General features: G+C 35.0%; 2 protein-coding genes across 4 annotated transcripts in view; one reads left to right on the top strand and one right to left on the bottom strand.

Moving 5' to 3' along the window:
- CrebA (Cyclic-AMP response element binding protein A) overlaps positions 1–22388 on the top strand; it is a 220645-nt gene that overhangs the window by 82849 nt on the left and 115408 nt on the right. The window contains exon 3 of the mRNA XM_073984692.1: positions 18211–18470. Coding sequence (XP_073840793.1) covers positions 18399–18470 — 72 coding nt within the window. The 5' untranslated portion in view covers positions 18211–18398. The remainder of the gene's footprint in view (positions 1–18210; positions 18471–22388) is intronic.
- Positions 1–22388, bottom strand: part of LOC141402767 (uncharacterized) — a 34842-nt gene that overhangs the window by 9431 nt on the left and 3023 nt on the right. The gene's annotated exons all lie outside the window — the stretch shown is intronic.

Genomic DNA, 22388 nt, shown 5'->3' with positions numbered 1-22388 from the left:
CAATATTTTTGTGAAATGTGTTGCTACATGTTGCCGTTGTTCATTGTTACTAAACATATTTTGAAGAATGTTTAGCAAACAAATCTGCAAATTTTCGATGCATTTTAAACCCTGATTTTTACTAATAATAAAGATGGAAGATATCAAATTCTACATGAGAGTGTTCGTTTTTTATATTAAAAAGTTTTATGTTACATTTTATTTTGATCCCCTAGTGCCATGATGGCAAAGCCATTGTAGCAGCAACAAATTGAATCGAAAAACCATGAAATGGCTTCGGAGGGTCACTGTTGCTTATAATATAATAGGATAATTACACAGTGAAATGGTGTTGATGGTTTGTAAAGGGTTTTAGCCACATGTAACTTTTAAAAGATTGAAATTTTCTTTATGGTCTCATTTTAATGTACATGTAGAAGAGACTATGTTGCAAAAAATAATGAGTCTATCGGACAAAATAGGCTGAGATATGAGCGTTAAAATGACAAAAAATTCATTGTGATTTGTGTGTAACATACACGTTTTAAACGAGTTTTTCATCAAATGCCGAAAACAGGCGATCCGATCATATATATGTTTTTGTGGATTATTATACACACAAAAATCTTGTACGTAATCGATAGAATTTTAAATTATTTTCACGGATCGAATAACCTTAATTTTTTTATAATTTTAAAATAATAAACCAAATTGCGAGCAAAGAAAATCTAGCTACTTGCACCTATGGCGGCAACAAGGTTTTAATCCTTTCGAAATTATGAAATTATGTATAACAACAACATACTGTAGTGGATGCCAGCAAAATTTCAATCCAATGTACATTTTTTCATGTGTGACCAATTTGTGATTTTTTGTATATTCGTCATGCAGCGGATTTTTGGACACGTCCCATGTAAATTCCTTCCCAGTTTCCATAGATTTTATGAAACATTCTGTAGTTGAAAAGAAAAGGGAGGCAGATGTTAAGAACGAAACAACGACAATGACAGCAAATTTAACGCAACATAAAGTGGGTGGACAAGAACAAGATCAGAACCTTGTGTATATACAACGAAAACAGCACGTGAGGTTGGTGACTATCGGCAATAGCCAAACGTCACAACGAGCCAACAAACTATCTACCGAACGAACGAACGAGTGAAAGACCAACTGACTGAGTGACAGAGCAAAAAATGAAAAAAATAAAGAACAAGCAATCTGATGCCAAATTTAGGTATTCTCCTTCCATGGGACATGACTTTTAACGTTGCTGAGGAAAAAAACCCTGGAGTCGAAACGAATGAGTTGGGCTGGCGTCTAACAGTTGACTGATGTTTACAAGAAGATTGTCATTGGATTAACATGTTTTTGTATTTCTCCTTTGCCTTTGTCGCCTGCCGTTGTTGTCGTGGTCTCTGGGGCGGTGCGGTTATTCATATTGTTGTTGCTTAGTGTGTGAGTGTATGTTTGTGTGCACAACAGTTTCAATTCCTACGAAAGAATTGCCATGTTCCAAACGAAACCCGAGTCATTTAAATGAAATTTCTATGATTTACCAAATCCAAAGATAACCGAACAAATGCAAAAAAACTTAACTAATTGGCTATGCTTAAGGGTCATTGTCATCGTCACCACCACAATGCTGTCTTCCCGAGGCTGAACTTTTGCTAGCCTGTGATTGTAGAACAGCCCGGTATGAAAGGCAAAGTTAAGAACAAACACAAAAAGTTTTAAACGCTAGGCGTGACTAAAGATTCGCTACGAGCAGTAAAGAACGCCTGAGGGACGAAAACAACAAAAATACTTCACGCTACGCCAACAAAGTAAAACAAATCTACAACAGCTAAATGTGAAGAGATATTTCCACAGCGCCTTTACGCTGGGCCAATAGTGCGCAATTGCAAACTGGACGGTAATGTAAAACCGTTTGGCCAGTTCGATGTAGTACATAGGATATTTCGATCAGCAAGGTTCTCATAGCCAGTACCTTCTACCAATATTAATAAAGATGCTGGAACATTCGTAGACATTTTGCAAATTAATCTCAAATTATCCCCGGAAGATGTCAACGAGAGAACGAATGATATTTGCTCATGTGATGTTAAGCTGGTGCAATTTTGTTGCCTTTAATTGTGCAAATCAAATGTTTAAATATTTTAAGTTAATTAACGTACACATACATGTACATTGCAAAATATCTTTTACACTTCATGTTTACATCGAGGTCAGCAAACCGAATGAAAAGTGTTGGATTTCAATGTTTTAACATGTTTTACTAGGGTAATGAAGTTTGCAGTAAAGTTGTGTCGTTCACGAACGAACCGGATCAAAGTAACGAATGGATCCGTATCCAGCTCATTAGCACATTGTTCATTTAAATCACTGTTTGCTGCTTACGAAATTAACAGCCGAAACAAAACCATCACCAAGCAAGGAACGCAAATACATAGGGTTGTAGAGTCTGTATCGTTCAAGTTTTGAACTAGGGATACGTAAAATCGATTTCGGTTAATCGATTATTAGCCGTAAAATTTTTAATAGTCGGAGTCGACTATTGACTTTCCGAAAACCGGATAATCGATTATCCATAATCGACTTTCGGAAGACGAAGTCAACTATTATTCGTAGTCAACAATTAGTGGAAGTCTATTATTATTCGTGGTCGAGTATTAATCGTAGTTGACTATTGGGTGTGCTAAAAAAATATAACCATCACGGATCGCATCAACGAGAATGGTCGATTATAATCGGTTTTCGGCGGTTAACGATTAATCGAAAGTCGACTTTTAGGACACTCTCAAATAAACGACTAACCGAATATCGAGTTTTAAGTTTTTCACGAAAACCGAATAATCGAAAAACCGATTATTGCATTTCACTGCGTATCCCTATTTTTAACGATACGTATTACAAAGCAAAAGTCGACTTTTCGATCTTTCGATTTTTAGTTAAAAATCGATATTTCGATCTTTTGATTTTTAATTAGATCTGAAAAATCGATCTTTCGATTCTTACCCAAAACTGAAAAGTCGACTTTTCGATCATTCGATTTTATTCCCAAAAGGAAATTTTCGGCACAGATCAAGTTTGAGTTATGGCGTGAAGAATATTTTGATTGTCACATATAAATGCTTGAGAAAATACCTTAATATCTCTCTTAGCGTTATTATAATCATTTTTCATTTTGCTTTTCTTGTCGTTGCATACTACAAAAATCTAAGAGTCAAAACAGAAATTGATATTTCGATTTCATATGAAAAAATCTAAAGATCGCAATAGAAAATCGATCTTTCGATTTTCAGTGAATTCAAAGATCGACATCGATTTTTACACTTTTCAAATCGAAAAGTCGACTAATCGATAATTCGGAAGCCGACTTGCGTATCCCTAGTTCAAGAACGAACTTTTTCAATAGAACGAACGGAGCCATATTCAACACATTATTTTACGTCGTTCGTTTAAGCAGGGTACACGCGAATTGTTTTGACTGCCAGTTTTGGTCAAATAATCTGTTGCTTGCCGGTGTGGCCGTTCATTTTATACAGTCATCAGGCAACCACAAAAAGTTTTGATGTTGCTAGACAGTTTGACAGTAATCGATATTTCCGAAAAATCGACAGTCAAAACTGATCGTGTGTACCCCGCTTTAGATTATGTTATTCAGCTCATCTCGTTCAGTTGGTTCCTTTCGTTCTTTTTGCTTTTCCTGTTCTTAAAGCTTTTGTTTTTGTAGTTTATTAAGTTGAACTAGTGTTAACTTTCGCTCTATCTCCCTCTTACGATGAAAAAATTTGGTTTTTTTTTTCATGTTAACATCATTACGCGTTGGTGAATTAAAAAAACAAATATCTTGTATGTCGAATGTAGTTTTTTTTTTAATTTCTAGGTATAATTTAAAAATATATGGAAATTACTTTCAAACAAAACTTAGCTTTCCTATATTGAATGAAAAGAGGATAACGAAATATTGTTTGTTCATCTTTAAGACTGATAAAATGATTATTGACTATTGATGCAGAGAACGAATGATATTCACAAGAAAATGATAGACTGAAATGTTTTATTGAACGAAAAAGAGTCAAAGAACGAAGTGAACGACCCGGATATTTTTGGTGAACGGAATCGGAAAGATCGATCCGCTCAACGAACGAGATTGCCCAACACTAGTTTGCAGCAAACCAAAGTGTTGTTTTTATATTCCTTTTCAAGTTCACTGTCAAATATAACTTAATTATACGAAGCTCAAATTACACCGAACAGCAGCCAATTAACCAATTCGTAGTATGTGGATATGTGTGTTTGAATTCCAGCAGTTGATTTTTTAAACGCCTAAAAATTTAATGCCAAGGGCTCAGCAAATTTGTGATAAATTTTGGCATGTATTATTTAGGAATTTTATAGGTTTTGTCCTATTTTGCGGTCCATACATTTACTGCCAAACTATAGACCCTTTCTAGAAGAAAGGGTGCATCTATAGACCCTTTCTACAAGAAAGGGTGCTTCTATAGACCCTTTCTAGAAGAAAGGTTGCTTCTATAGACCATTTCTAGAAGAAGGGGTGCTTCTATAGACCCTTTCTAGGAGAAAGGATGCATCTATAGACCCTTTCTATAAGAAAGGGTGCTTCTATATACCCTTTCTAGAAGAAGGGATGCATCTATAGACCCTTTCTACAAAAAGGGTGGTGCTTCTATAGACCTTTTCTAGAAGAAAGGGTGCGTCTATAGACTGTTTCTAGAAGAAAGGGTGCTTCTAGAAGAAGGAATTTATCTATAGACCCTTTCTAGAAGAAGGGATGCATCTATAGACCCTTTCTATAAAAAAGAATGGTGCTTCTATAGACCCTTTCTAGAAGAAATTGTGCTTCTATAGACTCTTTTCTAGAAGAAAGGGTGCTTCTATAGAACCTTTCTAGAAGAAAGGGTGCTTCTATAGACCCTTTCTTCTAGAAAGGATGTTTCTATAAACCCTTTCTAGAAGAAAGGGTGCTTCTATAGACCCTTTCTTCTAGAAAGGTTCCTTCCTGGGCTACCCATTCATTCATTCGTCATATCACTGATCATCTATTTGTCAATTTATATTTAACAAGTAACCATTTATGTCAAAATTGTCAATTGCAGTTGGCCCAGATTTACAGATCACATTGCAAATTGTAAAAAAAAAACTCAATATTCACAGATACATATCTAAGCTAAAGCCAATTATGCGTACATTAATGTTAAGGGCGACGCAATCAATTAGTCTAGCAGAGGTGACCACATTTCGCTCGTTTTATTTTCAACTGTAGGAAAGTTAATAGCAATCATTCAGTTACAACTGATTGCTACTAGTGTTGATATGCACATGGTCTTTGTCAGCAGGTTGTTGCAGTTGTTTGAGTTGCTGTTGTTGGCATCGTTATTACGAAAATCATGCAACAGACTCACTAACTCACTTGTTCGCTCGCTAGCATAAACCAAGTGTAATGCAATCCATAGCCATTAACCAGTTTAGTTATGAGAGCGAGCATGTGGCTGCATTTAGCAATGACTTTGGTGTTTGGCCACAAACGATTTCAATGAAATTGAAAACAAATGAAAAGCTTCTGCCACAGTCAAAGTCAAATGTTTACCATTGGAAGCGTGGTCGGTGTTGTTAGGAGCAGTGGTCGGAAAGAAGTAGAAACTAACAGTTTTGCTGTTATTCCATGGGAACAGGTTGAGCCAGCTGTCTGCTGTTGTCGAGCTGCCGGCAGCAGACGACAATGTAACATCAACTGTAATTCTACTATCCTCTGCTCTCGACGTAGACTCGTGCAGCAGACACAAGCATAAATGGATAGTCAGTTAGTCTGTCAGCCAACTGGGCTGCCGAGCAGTCACTTTAATGCTTAGCTTTTTCGCCGGTAATGACTAATGCTGCCAACCGAGTGTGAGTATTTCTAAAATAGTAACATTCACTCGGTAAGTAACACAATTTACACATTCTGACAAACATTCTCATGTATGGACATACGGATAGATGGAAGCGGGGACCTTCCGTCTAATATTGACTCCGCCACTACTGTAGACAAAAGAAACGGGTGCATTGGAAATTTAATGAATGAACAGCTAAACAACCTAAAGAAATATTTTCGGCTACATAAGTTGTAACCGGCATTTCTATGCCGATTTCTCAAGTAATTACTCGTTGATAAAGACACCGTCTGAAACACCAACCAAGCTGAAGAGAGAGATAGATAGAGACTGCGGAAAATTATGGCAGCGAGAGACCTACAGACTAGCAAAGAGTTTGCGAAAAACGTGATATATTAGTAGCAAATGCATCCTAGTTTAGATAGACAGGTTTTGTTTTTGTTGGAAAACCAAACCATTCTGCTGGTTCGGTTTTCCCGCAAAAAGATATGTGTTGCAACAAATTGATTTATTGGCTTATGATTTTTAGATAATAGAGTCACAATGCATGCAGCCCAATATGATGGACGATTCGCCCGCCACTGACTCCTATAGTTGTACCTGTTTTCCCAGTAATAGGCCACTAATGTTTGTATTACTTGAAAATAACTCAAGCAAGATATTGCTGGAATATATGCTGAATCAAAATGCCCTAAAAATCACATATGCCTTTATCTTCAGATACGGAAACCATATGTTCTCGTCATGCTATGTTTTTGGCTTCTTAATTGTTTTTATTGCTTTGATGACAATTATTATGGCTATTGGTTAATTGAATACTGATATTAGAATTGTTTATTTTGTTTATAGAACATAGTTCAGTGGTGTGCGTAGGTCGTTGTTCAAAACGAATATCATTGAAGTGTGCCTTCGTTGAACGTTGACGAGAAAACAAAAGACTTAAGACACATACCAAAGTTCACCATGAATACTAGTTTTCCGTTACATTTGAACGTTATTATTGTAGCGTGTAATGGTTCGTACCTATGCACAGTGTTATAGCTATCAACTATGAAGTTTATTTGAAAATTAATTAAAGCTATTTTTTAGATTTAGTTGTCCTTGACTTCAGATAACGAGAACTATTGCCAGGATATAAAACGGGGGAATCGTTTATCGAAATTACGCTCATAAACACAATCATATTATATATTTTACTTTTCTTAGTGAACATATAAAGTAAACATTATTTTAGTTACATGTGTATGTCCTACTCACACCCGAACAATCTTTAAAATCGTGCTCTGTTAAGCAAACAAGAACCATAACTACACGCAGAGAAAAAATGTGGTTGATCCAATAATATCTGATGAGCAATATATGTATTCCTTATAACACCGATAGAAGGATATGATACATATATGAATGGAATTTTTTAATTGTTTGGTGGTGAATTTAAATCTAAAAAATAGTAGGCCTTTGAAATACATGGGTGAATATATGCGAAAAGACTGGTTTCTGTGTCCCGACGCATTTAGGGTTAAAACATTGAAAAAATTTAAAACAAAATGTCCTTAAACGAGGCTCGAAAATCAAAATAAAATACTCTACATATTTATATGAAAAAATTGGTGGCAAAGTACATTTTAGTCGTGTCCCTATTTTATTACCATTCCCAATGTTTTTATTTAAAAAAAATAATGCTTCAAACCGGTTATTGTTGATATGTAGTCCCTCAATGTAACGGCAATTCCCGTTAGATTCAAAGATAATTGACAGAAGTAAAAAATGTAGTCGGATATTTGAGAGCTGTTGAAATATTTAGTGTTATTTTGTGCATGTTGCAAAAATTTCGTCATTCCCGTGGTGAGTGTATTTATCCGTATGAATGTATGTACATATGTTCAATTTTAAAGTCTTCATTAAATTATTTTATATCATATAACAAACTTTCAAGATTTCCACATTTATATCCAAGAATAATCACGCTTCCATCATTACCGTGGGTAAAATTAATGTAAATTGGAGATTATTCAATCTATGATAATTATTAAATAAATTTATCGTAGGATTTTTAAACAAACCATCAAATACAATATGGAACCATAAATGAAAAAAGTTGAAATGCAGAGGAAAAATAAATAGTCAATAAGGACAGGATCTGTCGACCGGGCCCGACTATATGATAACCTACACCACTGTGAATATGTTAAATTGTATTTGGGAGCTATACAAATAGACCAATTTCAAAGTCAAGTCTATAGATAATTAAAACAAGGAAAGAATATCATTTCCGTTGGACTATATCATTCCCGTGTTGAAAAATCTTTAAAAATACATAACCCGTTGCTAATTTATGCATAAAATTGTCTTATAAAATAGTATAAACCGGAAAATACTTATTTGAAGCCACTTTCGCACTTTGCCATTTTAGACCCCCCGAAATCAGTCATTTCACAATATTCACACATATGCATACATACATGCAATTTTGAGAAACATGTATATAAAATATTTTTTGAACGTCAATTTTTGAATATTTTTGCATTTATTTATATTTAACTGGTTCAAAAATAAAAAAATGAAGAAAAAATGAATGAATTGAACTGAAAATTATGAAAAAAATATTCAAATACATAATGTGCCGTTTCCACGGTACGTCGTTCGTTCTCTATTCGTTGTTCGACCCATAACTACGAATAAATTACTTATTTCCCCACGCAAAATTCTATGAACGAACGACGATTTTTCTACGTTGTTCGAGTAGAAATACTTTCTGAACGACGTATAAAAAAGTCTCATCCCTAACAAATGAGAGATTTTATCGAAAAAATTAATTATGACATGTCTAAATTAAAAATTGAAAAATTTGTTGAAAACACAAAAATTTTCAGAAAAATGAAAATTAATGAAATAAACATTTTATATAGATGCAGAAGGAAGAAGGTTGTGTTTTCTTCTTAATTCAACACATATTTCTTGCCCATTTGTTTTAAATAGAGTAAAAAACCAGAAACAAGAAGGAAACAAATAACTGAAAGTCTGTATACAAACAACATTGTTTTGAGATGTCTCTCTCTCTCTCTCTTTAATTTTGAAAATAGAAACATATAAAAATATATTAAAAATACAAAATTATTCAGAATTTATAGAAAAAAATAATGAAAAGTGTGTAGTTAAATATAAAAGATACATTTGAAGGAAAGTCTATTGCTTTTCCTGTTCATTTATTTTATATTTTATGTGTTTTCGGTTCAAATCTACGTGAAGACAAGGAAACAAAAATGAACGAAATTTTGTTTATGTTTCTGTTAATTAAGAATGGTGTCGTGGAAACGGGTTAATTCGTGTACGGCGTTCGACAGGCGAACAACGTAATTGAAACGCTCGTGTGAACATGACATAACACGCCTTAAGGGGTTATGGCCACTTACAATTTTTACAAAATTGAAAATTTTATTATTGGCTCATTTTAAAGTACAGGTAGAATAGAATATGTTCGAGTCGATCGGACAAAAATAAGCTGAGATATGAACGTTAGAAAGTGAAAATCAATGAACGTAAACAAACAAAACGATTCCCGTACCAATCACACAAAGCCACAAACTTTTCAGCTTCAGTTCATTCGTTTCATTCTCACAACCAAAACAAAAGAACAAACTTTTCAATATAAAAAGATGAAACCCGTACGATTGCTGAAATGTACTTCGGCTATGCTTTGCCGAGTTGTTTCATTCACCACCGAAACAAAAAGAATTTTTGGCAAACGTTTGCCCTGCGTTATGGTCAATGACACACTCAGGCACACACACATGTGATTGCTTAACAACCCTATAAAATAACATCAACATACCACAGCGAATATTTTATCAACCACCAAAAGTTTTTGATTTATTCATATATGTTTAGTACTATTTACTTTTCTATCTGCTCTTGTGGAGTTGAGTACTTTTCGTTTTGTTCGCACTCACGAATGTAAACAAAACGAAACTAAACAGCGAACTCCGCCAACGTGGGTTATATTTCGTTTTGTATTGTTCCTATGGAAAATACGAAACGATTGCAAATGCTATTCAAAATATTTTTACGTACGCTGGTGAAAATTCATTGTGATTTGTATGTAACATCGAAGTTTGAGACACGGTTTTCTCAAAATTACATTTTGGAATGCGGTGCCTACTGTAGCTCGAAAATGGATGATCCGATCTTCGTATGTTTTTGTGGGATTATTATAAATTTTTTTTAATTCCGTTTCGCTTAAGTACAACATTATTAGGTTCTTAATGATCTCACAAAACATATGCTGATCGGTTTATTCGTTTTCGAGCTACAGTGGTTTCGTAGGCGGCCATTTGTCAGAACACTGCGCAATATTTGTCAACAAAAAAATTCCGAAAGTAGCTCAAGTTGTGATCTATCAGATGAAAATAAATTTTTCTAACAAAATTTGGAAGATTTCCTTTAAAAAATTAATGAACAAATGTAATTTTTCGTACTCAATAAGTGGCCATTACCCCTTTAAATTTAATGGTCAAAACATATGCAACTGACCAAATCCCATGTAAACATCTTCCATATTTTGTAAAATATAATTTATTTTCATGATTCAAATCATTTGTTTTTGTTTTTGGAAGTTTAAAAGTGAGAAAAATGTTAAAACTGATATAGGGCCCTTATCAGAATGAATATCATTGGTAATTCGGGATTCTATAAATCTGAAAGCTCCCCAAATGATAATTAAGCACAAACATTGAGTATATAGACAGCTTTGGGAAGACTACAGGCTCAAAAAAAAAAAAAAAAAAAAAGAGAATGTTTCAACAAATTTAGTGCTCGTTAAATTTTTTCATACATTTATCCTTAAAGCATTCTGGCGAAGCAAATTGGTTTTGAAATATTTTCTTTTTTTTTGGGATGCCTAAATGTTTGGGGTTAATTATCATCTGAGGAGCTTTTTAAAACTTTTCAAATTTATAGAATTCTGAATTGCCAATGATACCGCCCGTTATAAATTAATTAGATTCGTATTAAACATTCTGATAAGGGCACAATCCCTACGTTCATATGTTTTTCGAGATCCAAACCCCTTACTTTTGTTAATAAACGATATAATTGCACTCTAAAATCTGAAAGCTGAAGAAATTTGTAATAATTGTGAAGTTTCTGACCCTTGGACCCATATTCATGCATCTCTCGTATGACCCCACCACACTGTCTGTCGTATGCCATGTTCATACCAGTGATTTAACTACGTTGTTCGCTCACACAAACTTCTACTGCGAAGTACTCTGAGCCATATATCGGAAATAAGAGCCCCAACTAATACTTGGGGGTTCCTATTCGCATTATTTTTAAAGTTTCCTCAACGTTTCTAGCCACAATGTGCCGATGGCCTCAAGGGATTTACACCAGGATGTATTGTGTTTACCACTATTCGGTTGTTTAACTTTTTTATTATGCGCAAACAAAAGAACGGTTGATATTAATCCAATTTCCAAATGAATATTTTAAAATTTAAATTTTTATATGAGGGAAAAAATTTTGATTTGAGGGTATTATGATATTTTTCCCAGACCCTGTGAAAAGTTGTAGAAAGTGGCAACCCTGTTAGGATAACAAATGCAAATTCTTTCTAAAATGACACTACCATGTCCCAGAAGATAAATTGAAGTCAAAAGTACAGTTAATTTACACCGATGACACTACCATTTTTAATAATATTCTATTGTTGCTTTTGTTTTGCAATCCCCGTTCTCGAGGATCAGTCAATATTGTTGTTGTTGTTATCCCATCCAACTACAAAGTACAGAAACAACTTGTTGAAAGCTCTCAGTACATAATAAAAAAACAACTGGGCACAAAATATTACATTTTTAAAAAATTTTAACGGATCCAAAAATTGAATTAATGCAAAATCCTCCTGGCCGGAGCGCACGATAACTCTCGAACGGATCAACCGTTTCGGTCCAAAATATGGCTTACGCAATATGCCCAAACTTAGTTTATGTTCGAAGATGGGGTATATCGGTCTACTCCTTCCGGTACCTCCCCGACAAAAGTTCGAAAATGTTCGGAAAATTTGTGCGCACGATAACTCTTGAAGACAGTAACCGAGATGAGGTTCCAATATGGACTCAATCGGTCCACTCTTTCGGGTACCTCTTACACAAAATTTGGGAATAGATCAGTTTATGGGCTTTTCTCGAATCGCTTTGATTTATGTTGTAGCTACTTGTATTCACTGTCCCCATACGACGGTATAAATTTCATCAGTGGAAAGTACATACTTCCTGAGAAAATAGCCTGAAAGGTGCAAAAAACCCCTATGACACCGTGTGTAGTGGTTGGAGCACAAGATAACTCTCGAATGGATCTGCCAATTCGTCGAAAATCTGGCCTTCGTAATATTTTGTCCAAACTTAGTTTAAGATCGAAGATAAACCATATCGGTCCACTCTTCAGGTACCTCCCCCACAAAAGTTCAAAAATATTCAGAAAAAATACCTCACACACTAAGTTTCGGATAAGTTCGCTTTAAGACCTGCTCTCGAATCACTTTGATTTTTGTTGATACAACTTGCATTCGCTGCCTCAATTACGGTAAAAGTTTTTCAGGGCAAGTCCATATTTATTGAGAAAACGGCGCGAAAAGTGTAAAAACCCCCTATGGCAAGATATGTAGTGGCTCTCGAACTGATCAACCGATTTGATTCAAAATTAGACCTTCGTCATATTTTGTCCAAACTTAGTTTCAGTTCGAAGATGGGCAATACCGGTCTACAACTTCCGGTATTCCAACACCACCCCCCCCCCCCATTTTTAAAAAAATACACTAAAATGGTATGCACGATATCTTTTGAACGGGGCAACCAATTTGGTCCAAACTTTGGATCTCCTAATATTTTGCCCAAATTTTGTTTAACATCTAAAATGTCCCATAATGGTCCTCTCCTTAGGGTGCCTCCTCCACAAAAGTTCAACATTTGTGTCTAAGTGCAGTTTAGGGTCTGTTCGAAATCGTATACCGATGATGTTCGTTATGGTCCTGCTTAAAGCGATATTATATTATCCGTGCTTCCTGGTATACTGGTCCAAAAGTTATACTATGATCCACTGAAATGACTAGTGGGTGCAATATCTATTGAAAAGACATGACTGCGAAAATAATATCCACTTTTATATTGGACTAGTCGATCCATTCCTTTAAGTACCTCCTCCGCAACATTTTTGAACTTCAATCCATATCCAAATTTTTGTCGCAAAGTTCAAATGTCTAAAAAAGGCCACAAAATTCTGAAAAGACCCTACTAAATACATTCGATCTGTCTGTGGATGAAAGTTTCAATTCACATAGGCTGAGGGTATATCTCTGTCGGCAAAACCGACTGATACTTTTTTACTTGTTGTTTCTATGATAGACACAAAACGTAATAAATTCTTCCCTTTCACTGCTCATCATATCTCAGGCAATATTGTTCCGATCAACTTGAACATTTTATACTTTGAAATGTGTCAATATATATTTTTTAAATTTTCTGAAATTTACAAGTGGGGATCACCCCTTAAACCGGTTAACTTGTAGTTATTAGTTTAAACGACAAACCCTATCTCTCCACTAAAATTCAGCTTGGTGGGAAATTCTTAAAATGACTCTTTTATTATTATTTACAAAACACAGTTCCTTCTACTTTGCTTATTTGCAAATTACTGCTTTAAATTACAAATAAATAATAATGTAATTGTGTACCAGTGTGCGTCGTTGTGCGTCCCTTTTAGACTCACTGGCCGTTGAAACCAAAACAAATAAAAACAATCAAACCAATTGGTAATCAACCCATATTGGTTACCAATTGGGTGTTTCAATTTCGAAACTATAACATTTGGCCAGCAATTGATTTTCCATTTCGATAATTGCCAATCACCAGATGAGGCGGGCAACATAACAAGAACAACGACTGGACCAGATCGTTGGGTGGTCATTACTGTAAGTTGTAGACAATTACAATAACTTCCGATCGGCATACTCCGGCATTGTGTGAACTTGTTGCTGGAGTATGTTTGTTAACTGCACAACATACGATAGAAGCACGCCCATTCTTGCATTAAAAGTGAACTGCAATTAATGTAGAAGTGAAAACCTCTTAACATTTTCATCATTCACTCAAGTTCAGCTCAAGTTATTGCACATAAATAGCGTACAATCTTTTCGAAGAACACCTCAGGCCTAAATGATTGTTGTCATCGGACATTGCAATCGTTTAGGACATACCAGCAGACAGGAGCGGTCGGAAAATACTAAACGTAGCGGGATTGGGGGATATTTGTTAGGAAAGCGATAACATTGAGCGCTGCATTCTGGCTTATGAGAAGTGTAAACGAGCCACAATAAAATAACTCAAGCATAGATTTGGCTCAGATCTGTTCAACCTCGTCTGGTGCCTGGCTGCTTCCTTAACCACGCATATTAAGTGCTTTAGCATGTACTTTGCAATGGCAAAATTTTACCTTAGTTAATTTGGTTTTCGGTTAGTACAGACCAGCAGACTCACGTCTATCAGGATGTTTCTTAATGAAAACTGCATCATCACCATCATCAGTATTATTATCATCATCTTTAGCCAAGAAAAAAAAGAACTACAAGACAAGAAAAAACATCGTCAATGTTAAAATTGACTGACATGTATTTCATTCCTTTTGCGCTCTGTCTCTTTGCGATTACATTGCCTGGATGGACAACTCGATGGCCAGCCGGCCGTTTGCCATATTTGCCAATGCAACAACAAGTGGCCCCTTGTCTTGTAACTTTAAAGTTCAAGGTTATTTACAACGATGGCGGCATCAGAGTTTGGTAATACGGCAATCACATGGAGCCGAATTATCATCTTAATGTGGCTGATGACTGTGGTGATGATGACGGTGGCGATGCACTCATCTCAAAAATAAAAATAAACCCAATCGGAAAATCAACGGCCAATGTGATAAAATAATATTTATTTATTTTTATGTTGTGCAATAGTGGACCGACCGTACGGATTCCTTACACTGGGTCGCGCCAAAGAACACGATGACTTTTGAAAAGGGCCTTTTTACAATTTTTCAGATAAGCCGGGATCAGGGTTTTGGTATAGAAATTTCAGCTGTGAAAAAAAGTTTCTTCTTGAAATTTTATATTACAAGGAGAAACATTATGCAATGTATAGCATTTTCTGGATTTAGCACTCACAAACAATTCAAGCAAAAATCAGTGTTTATAGCGACTTTTTATATCAAAATTCGAAATAAGCACGGTCAGCGTATAAATACCTAGACTGACTTCCGAAACATCAGTTGTATTATAAGAGGTAGTTTAGACTAGCCATCAATGTCATATGTGCTAAAATTGTCCATTCTTATACAGTCGCTAACCCTGCGTTTACACATGACAGAACAGTTCAGTACATGTATTGATTGTCAAAAACCCAGAACTTGCATGTGTGACGTAGGCGTCCTGACAACTGCGAAAACGGTTGTAAAATTATGAATGAAAATCGTCGATTTCTTTTTGTTTTCCGTTCACAAATTTTGTTTTGTTATTTCAATAGTTTTGTTTTCATTTATTCAAAAATGTCCATGATTATTGTCTACGAAAATTACCAGACAGTGCCGAGGCAACTAGCCAAATGTTTTAATGTATTAGTAAATCAGAGTTGTATTTGCAAACAGTCTGTCTTGTGTAAACGCCGAGTAATGTGTGCAATGTTGGGGATTTCCCTTAGGCCATTTACTTTTGCGTCTACATCAGGAAACATACAGTGAAATTACGTCTCCACATTGTCTCTGTAGGTTGAAGTGGAATGTTTTTATTTCGGTACATATGACATTGATGGCTAGTGTAAACTACATCTAAATGTCCTAAGCATCATATATTGCAGTGATACAAAATTAAAGTGAAGTATTGTATTCCAAAAACTTCGCTGTTGCGCATTTTAATCGCATGAAACTGGAAACTGCTTTCTCACACAATACTATGCCGAATACACATATTCGCGGGGCAACTTCAAAAGTTTTCCGTACATGTTGTTTTCCAAAAAATTGTCTAAAAAATCAATCCATTGTTTTGAATTGGAACAAAATATTTGTTCCCAAATGTGGTTGACATTCTGAAGACCTCAATGCATTATTATTTGTTCGAAGAATATGTTTTTTGCCAAAGGCCTTTTAAATTCAAATGGACTTCAATTCTAAAATATTGACTCTAACAATATTTTATTGAACAGCGTTGTTGAAGATGATTAATAAAGTTGGTGTGAACAGTAAATAATTTAAATCAAATGTAACATGTATGTATATTTTGGGATGTCAACAAAATTACATTACATTACAAAATAGGCCAATATGGAAAAGGGCGAAATAGGCCAATATGGGTTTAATGTTCAGTGTAGATTTATAAAATAGGCCTTTGGTGGTCTCTATCAGTCAGCCCAAAGACAAAATATGCATACATACAAAGTCTTGAAAGCGTATGTATGTATCCACGCACGTATTTATTTCGAAACTCCAGTGCGGTACATTGTTGAGTTTATTATTTTTTTGTTTTCTTTATAAAAAAGGGCAACAATACAAGTCAATGTGGGTATAAAACAGACAGTTTCGTTGCAACAATAATCCAGCAGCCGTTTATTTCGAACAACGTCAGAAGCACCAAAGTGACGACGGAAAGGCAGTAGCAGCATCAGCAGCCAAAGATCAAATGGTTCATGTTTGCCTGATTAAAGGGCACTCAATGCGATATGTTGTAGGAATTGGCATTCGATCTTTTTATGTGCAGAAGTTATTGGAGAATTAGGGCAAACAATGATGTATGTTGTAGCTGTATAATTATTAATTTGAATGAAATTACTACACCTTTTTCAGATGTAATTCGAAACATTTTAGTTGTAATTCGTAAAATTTCATTTGTAATTCGAGAATTATATTTGTAATTCGTAACATTTCATTTGTAATTCGAATTATTCCATTTGTAATTCGAATTATTCCATTTGTAATTCGAATTATTTCATTTGTAATTCGAATTATTCCATTTGTAATTCGAATTATTTTATTTGAAATTACACATGAAATCATTCGAATTACAAATGGAATAATTTGAATTACAAATGAAATAATTCGAATTTCAAGTGGAATAATTCGAATTACAAATGGAATAATACGAATTACAAATGTAATTATTCGAATTACAAATGGAATAATTCAAATTTCAAATGGAATAATTCGAATTACAAATGGAATAATTTGAATTACAAATGGAATAATTTGAATTACAAATGGAATTCTCGAATTACATTTAAAATAATTCGAATTACATCTGAAAAAGGTGTAGTATTGGAATGATTTTAATTAATTAATTTTAAATTCAAATAAAATATGCATTTTAATTAAAATTATATGAGAAAATAGTTTTACATTAGGAAGCAAATATATAAAAAACTGTAATGCCTTCGTTCCTGATCATCTCTGATTATAGCGGTCCAACTACAGAAGGGATCCCTACTACTCTATTAATATTGCGAAGACAAATATGTTATTCGATAAGGACATCCCTAATGCATCCCTTGTCATAAACAACCTCTCCTCGTTATTATCAATAAATGAAATCGCTCATTCGCCTTTAGGAAATATCCAATCAAATAAAAACGTTTTGAATGGAAGCTGTAGTTCTTCAATCATCGTTTACTTTTCCACTTATTTTGGCTTTGCTTACATCAGATGCGAACCATAAACAGCCATGAGATTTTATTCACTGCAAATATTGGGAATGCATAGCGCTTCCCCTGCTGTCAGAACAGTTTCATTGAAAATTAGGCTTTGATTGGAAGTGCCTGGCATTTTCGACAAATCATATTTAAATGTTGTTGTCGAATTCAAAGAACTGAATGACAAACGATTTCCATTGTTTCGAAAACTGGAAATGTGGATGAATAGAAAAACCAAGAGAACTACTTAACTGTAAACTGTCGATGCTTTCTATTAGAAATTGATAGCATCATTTTAATGACAATGAGAAGAGGCAAACCCCTCAAAATGCGGCACCATTAAATTGAGTGTTTACACCTAAAAGCACCAGTAGAAACTATTCTCTTTGTGCTCCAAAAAAGAAAAAAATTAAACACTTTTCCTTTTTCAAGAGCTACCTTCCATACAATACAGCCCCCGTAGAGAAGTAGAAAACAAAATGAACAAGAATTAAAGACAGTTTAATAAGACGCACACACACTCTTAATTACCTCCATTCCCACAAAATGCACTATTTAACAAGAGATTTAATGAAAGAATAATTCATTAAAAATATTCTTTCTTTTTGTTTTGTTGTTTGTTTCAGACTTTAAACAACGCAACGAGAGCACCCCAACCATACGTTTGTGAAGATCAAGAGAAGGAGAAGCGCGGGGAAAGTGCTTAACTAAAGAATACACAGCAAAGGCATCTAGCAACAGCAAGACATAATAATTTAGAAAATGTTCAACGAGCTGAAATTTCACAGAACATGATCAAGCCCAACTTACATACATGTTGGCAGGTTGGCTAAATGCGAGCGCGAATGAACGAGACGAAAATAAGGCAGCGAAGAAAAAAGACACAGTAAGTATAATGATTATTCATGAAACCAAAGGCGTAGAACATGCAATATTTAACTGTAGTTTTCGAAAACTAAGCCTAAACACTCTTTGGATTTTAAAGGCTGTTTCATTTCGGTAGTAAGTGTGCTTCAACATGAAAAAAAAAAAAATAATAATTTAGTTTTTCAAAATGAGACTTGAAGGAAGGGTTTTGGGTATCGTCATACAATTTGACATAAATTCAATTTTTTAATATGTATGTATGTTTAATTGATATTTCTTCAGTATGAAGAAAGAAGTTTTGCTGCGAACTTGGCGCAGTTCCTCAGCTTGGCAAATTGACTGTATAGTAAATGGCAAAACACTAAATGCAGTCGAAGGCACAGAAGTTTTTGCTCATTTTACATCTATTGACTGTGAAAATCTTGATGATCTGGGGATTATAATTCATTTGACCAAATTTCAAAGGACATACATAATGCACAAATCATGGTAGAATAATGTATAGGTAGGCCACAGCTAACAGCTAATTAAATTTTTTTTCTTATTATGGCCTATTCTGTCAAAAGCAGGTTTGACATTTTTTATACCCTCAGCATTTATGCCAACGAGGATATATACACTTTCATACGGACAAAATGTGTCTAATCGAAATAATGGTTTTAGACCCCAAGTATGTTTGGACGAGATGTGTTTCAGACAATTTGAAGTCGATTTAGCAATGTCCGTCCGTCTGTCTGTCTGGCTGGTGCGCACGATAATTCTCGAACGGATGAACCGACTTGGTCCAAAATTTGGCTTTCGCAATATTTTGTCCAAACTTAGTTTAAGTTCGCAGATGGGTTATATCGGTCCACTCCTTCCGGTACCTCCCCCACAAAAGTTCAAAAATGTTCGGAAAATTTGTGCCCACGATAACTCATGAAGTGAGTAACCGATTTGGTCCATACTTTGCACATCGTTAAATTTCAACCAAACTTAGTTTAGTTTCCAATATGGACTCAATCGGTACACTCCTTCGGGTACCTCCCACACAAAATTTCGGATAAGTTCAGTTTAGGACCTGCTGTCGAATCGCTTTGATTTTTGTTGTAACAACTTGTATCCATGGCCATACGACGGTACAAGTTTCATCAGGGGCAAGTCCATGCTTCCTGGGAAAATAGCCTGAGAGGTGCAAAAAAAAAACCCATGATACCGAGAGTAATGGTTCGAGCGTTAGATAACTCTCAAACGGATCTGACGATTCTGTCCAAAATTTGGCCTTCGTAAAAATTTGTACCAACATAGTTTAAGTTAGAAGATAAGCCATAACGGTCCACTCCTGCAGGTAGCTCCGCCACAAAAGTTCAAAAATGATCGGTAAAATTGTGCAAACGATAACTCTTAAAGGAAGTGACCGATTTGATCCATACTTTACACATCCTAATTTATCTACCAGATATAGAATAATGGGCCGATTCCGTACAGCGAGGCGAGTCGTGTCGCGTTGCCAGTTGCAATTTTTCCATTATGTATGGCAAAAGTCGCACGACGACGTCAAATTTTGTCGCCGTAATGTAGCTGTCGCCTTTCATTTTTACTAACGAATAAAAAAAAAATAAAAAAAAAAATAAAAATTACTTGTTATCGACGATTATTTTCTATCGCTGTACGTAGTGCATTTTTTAAATTTTGTCACAGAGACGATAGATGACGCGACATGACTCGCCTCGCTGTACGGAATCGGCCCATAAGTTCGAATATGGACTATATTTGTCCACTCTTTCAGGTACCCCCCACACAAAATTTCGGATAAGTTCACTTTAAGGCCTGCTCTCGAATCACTTTAGTTTTTGTTGAATCAACTTGCATTCGCTACTACAATTGCGATGGTAAAAGTTTTTTTCAGTGGCAAGTCCATACTTCTTGAGAAAACAGCCCAAAAGGTGTAAAAACCCTTAAATCACCATATGTAGTGGCTGGAGAACACGATAAACTGTCTAAACTAAATTCACATAGGCTGAGGGTATATTTCTGTCGGCAAAGCCGACTGATACTTTTTTACTTGTTACTGTTGACTTTATGCAGTAATAAAGGTAGATGCAACGTTGAATTGTTCCAACAAAATACTTCATAAAATTGAAAACAAGGACAAAAAATGTATTCGCGTGGCAAAATTAAATTGTTGATATTTTAATAGTAATACTTGAAAGAAAGATTTGTCAAATATTGAGATTAATTGAAATTTGTTCTAAAAGTACGGGAACGGAAAAATTACAAATATTGTAAAAATTCTAGCTGAAATGTCAACGTACCAGCAAATCGGATGCGAACAAACTACTAACTATGAAGATACATCTACCTTTATTATTGCTCTATGCCGTTTGACGTTTTAAGCCATGGCTACAGGGTTGTATTTTTATTAAACTTCACTTAAATTCATAATAGCTCCTAGTTATAAATATCAGGGAAAATCGATTATCTGAAATGCCTTCTGCCCCAACCATTACGGATAATCGAGGTCTGTCTGTAGTTCTGTTTTCCTTTTCCAAATGATTTGTTTTTAATTATTCTATGAATTCTGTAACGAAATTGTTGCTAGCATGTTTTCTTGTGGCGTTAACGATAAACTCAAAAAACGCTATGTAAAACAGAGGAACAACATAAAAATGCGTGGGTGTAGAGAGGTCTATGTAGTAATCGGCTTAAATACGCATATGCCGTTGGATAGTGGTACCATAAACAATTTATGCTCATGTGTTTTGGTCTTTGAAATTTATGTCTGAAGGTCAAATATATTTAACATTTTTGCTGCTTCGGTTTTCAAGTGATTCTACAGCGGCATACAGAAGTTGAGTAAATCAAATCTCGCCAACAGATGTAAAGACAACCAATTAAAAACAATAAGTTTTTATTCATATTTCGAAATGACCGATAAGAAGTGATGTACATACGTCCAACATTCAATTTGCTCGTTCGTCTATCCATCCATCCATCATTCTCGTTGAGGCACTTAGTGTCAACACTTAAAAAATCAAGTTTGTGTCTTAAATCTTTTGTTATCGTTGCCTTTGCCTTTTGTTTTTCTATACTCTATTCCGAGCCACCGGTAAATTTGATTTGTTTGGAATATTACAAGCGGTACTATTATCTAACCCCTTCAATGGCCATGGTTGTACTTTCATTGACTCCAGTTGTAAACACTGGGTTTTTATGCGTTGTTGGTTGGCTGTCGGCGTTGCCATTGCTTTGCAGTGCGACAGACAGAATTGCAGTGCGGCAGTGTAGCATGCCTAACAAATTGCAAGTATTTTGTCTGTTACCGTAATACATGTTAAACAGTTGCTGCTGCTAAAGTACTCGGCACTACACTTCCTAGTTTAGCTGTTTGTTTGTTAGGATGGCTGCCCAGCCGCACAGGTGGGGGAGGTCTTGGTATGTGCATAAATACCATCGAAACATGTTTCTTTCTCCTTTTCGTATTGTTATTATTATTACGATCATCATTATTGCTATTGTATAATCAAGTAATGTGTGTTTGTGGCCATGTGCGGATAGTGTCAGCCGGGGAATGGAAGATGCATTTCTGCCTTGAATTGGTTGGTTTTAACATGAGGTAAAATTCAGTTTTCACACGTTACGCAAAAGCAGTGGAAAATTGCTCTGATTAAATGCTCAGTACATTGATTTTCCTAACAAAATGAAATGCTCCACCAGGCAGCCACATTTTTCGCCCATAGAAAGAGTTAGGAAAGTAGAAATGTGCAGAAGGCAATAACATTCGAATTTAAAGGCTTTTAGTGTTCGATAGTGAAAGCGTATGAAAAACTCTCTTACATAATATTTTTTAATTAATAATAACGCCTTGAATATTTGCCAAAACCAAAACATCGTAACGACCTGTAATCAGTTTTGAAATTTTATAATAATAAAGCAAACAATGTGGTTTAGATTTTGA

The sequence above is a fragment of the Musca autumnalis genome, unplaced genomic scaffold, assembly GCF_047663935.1.
Source record: "Musca autumnalis isolate F117 unplaced genomic scaffold, ASM4766393v1 scaffold_4, whole genome shotgun sequence".
NCBI lineage: Eukaryota > Metazoa > Arthropoda > Insecta > Diptera > Muscidae > Musca > Musca autumnalis.
Note: the sequence above shows the minus strand (reverse complement) of the source record. Positions and strands in the feature narration are given on the sequence as shown.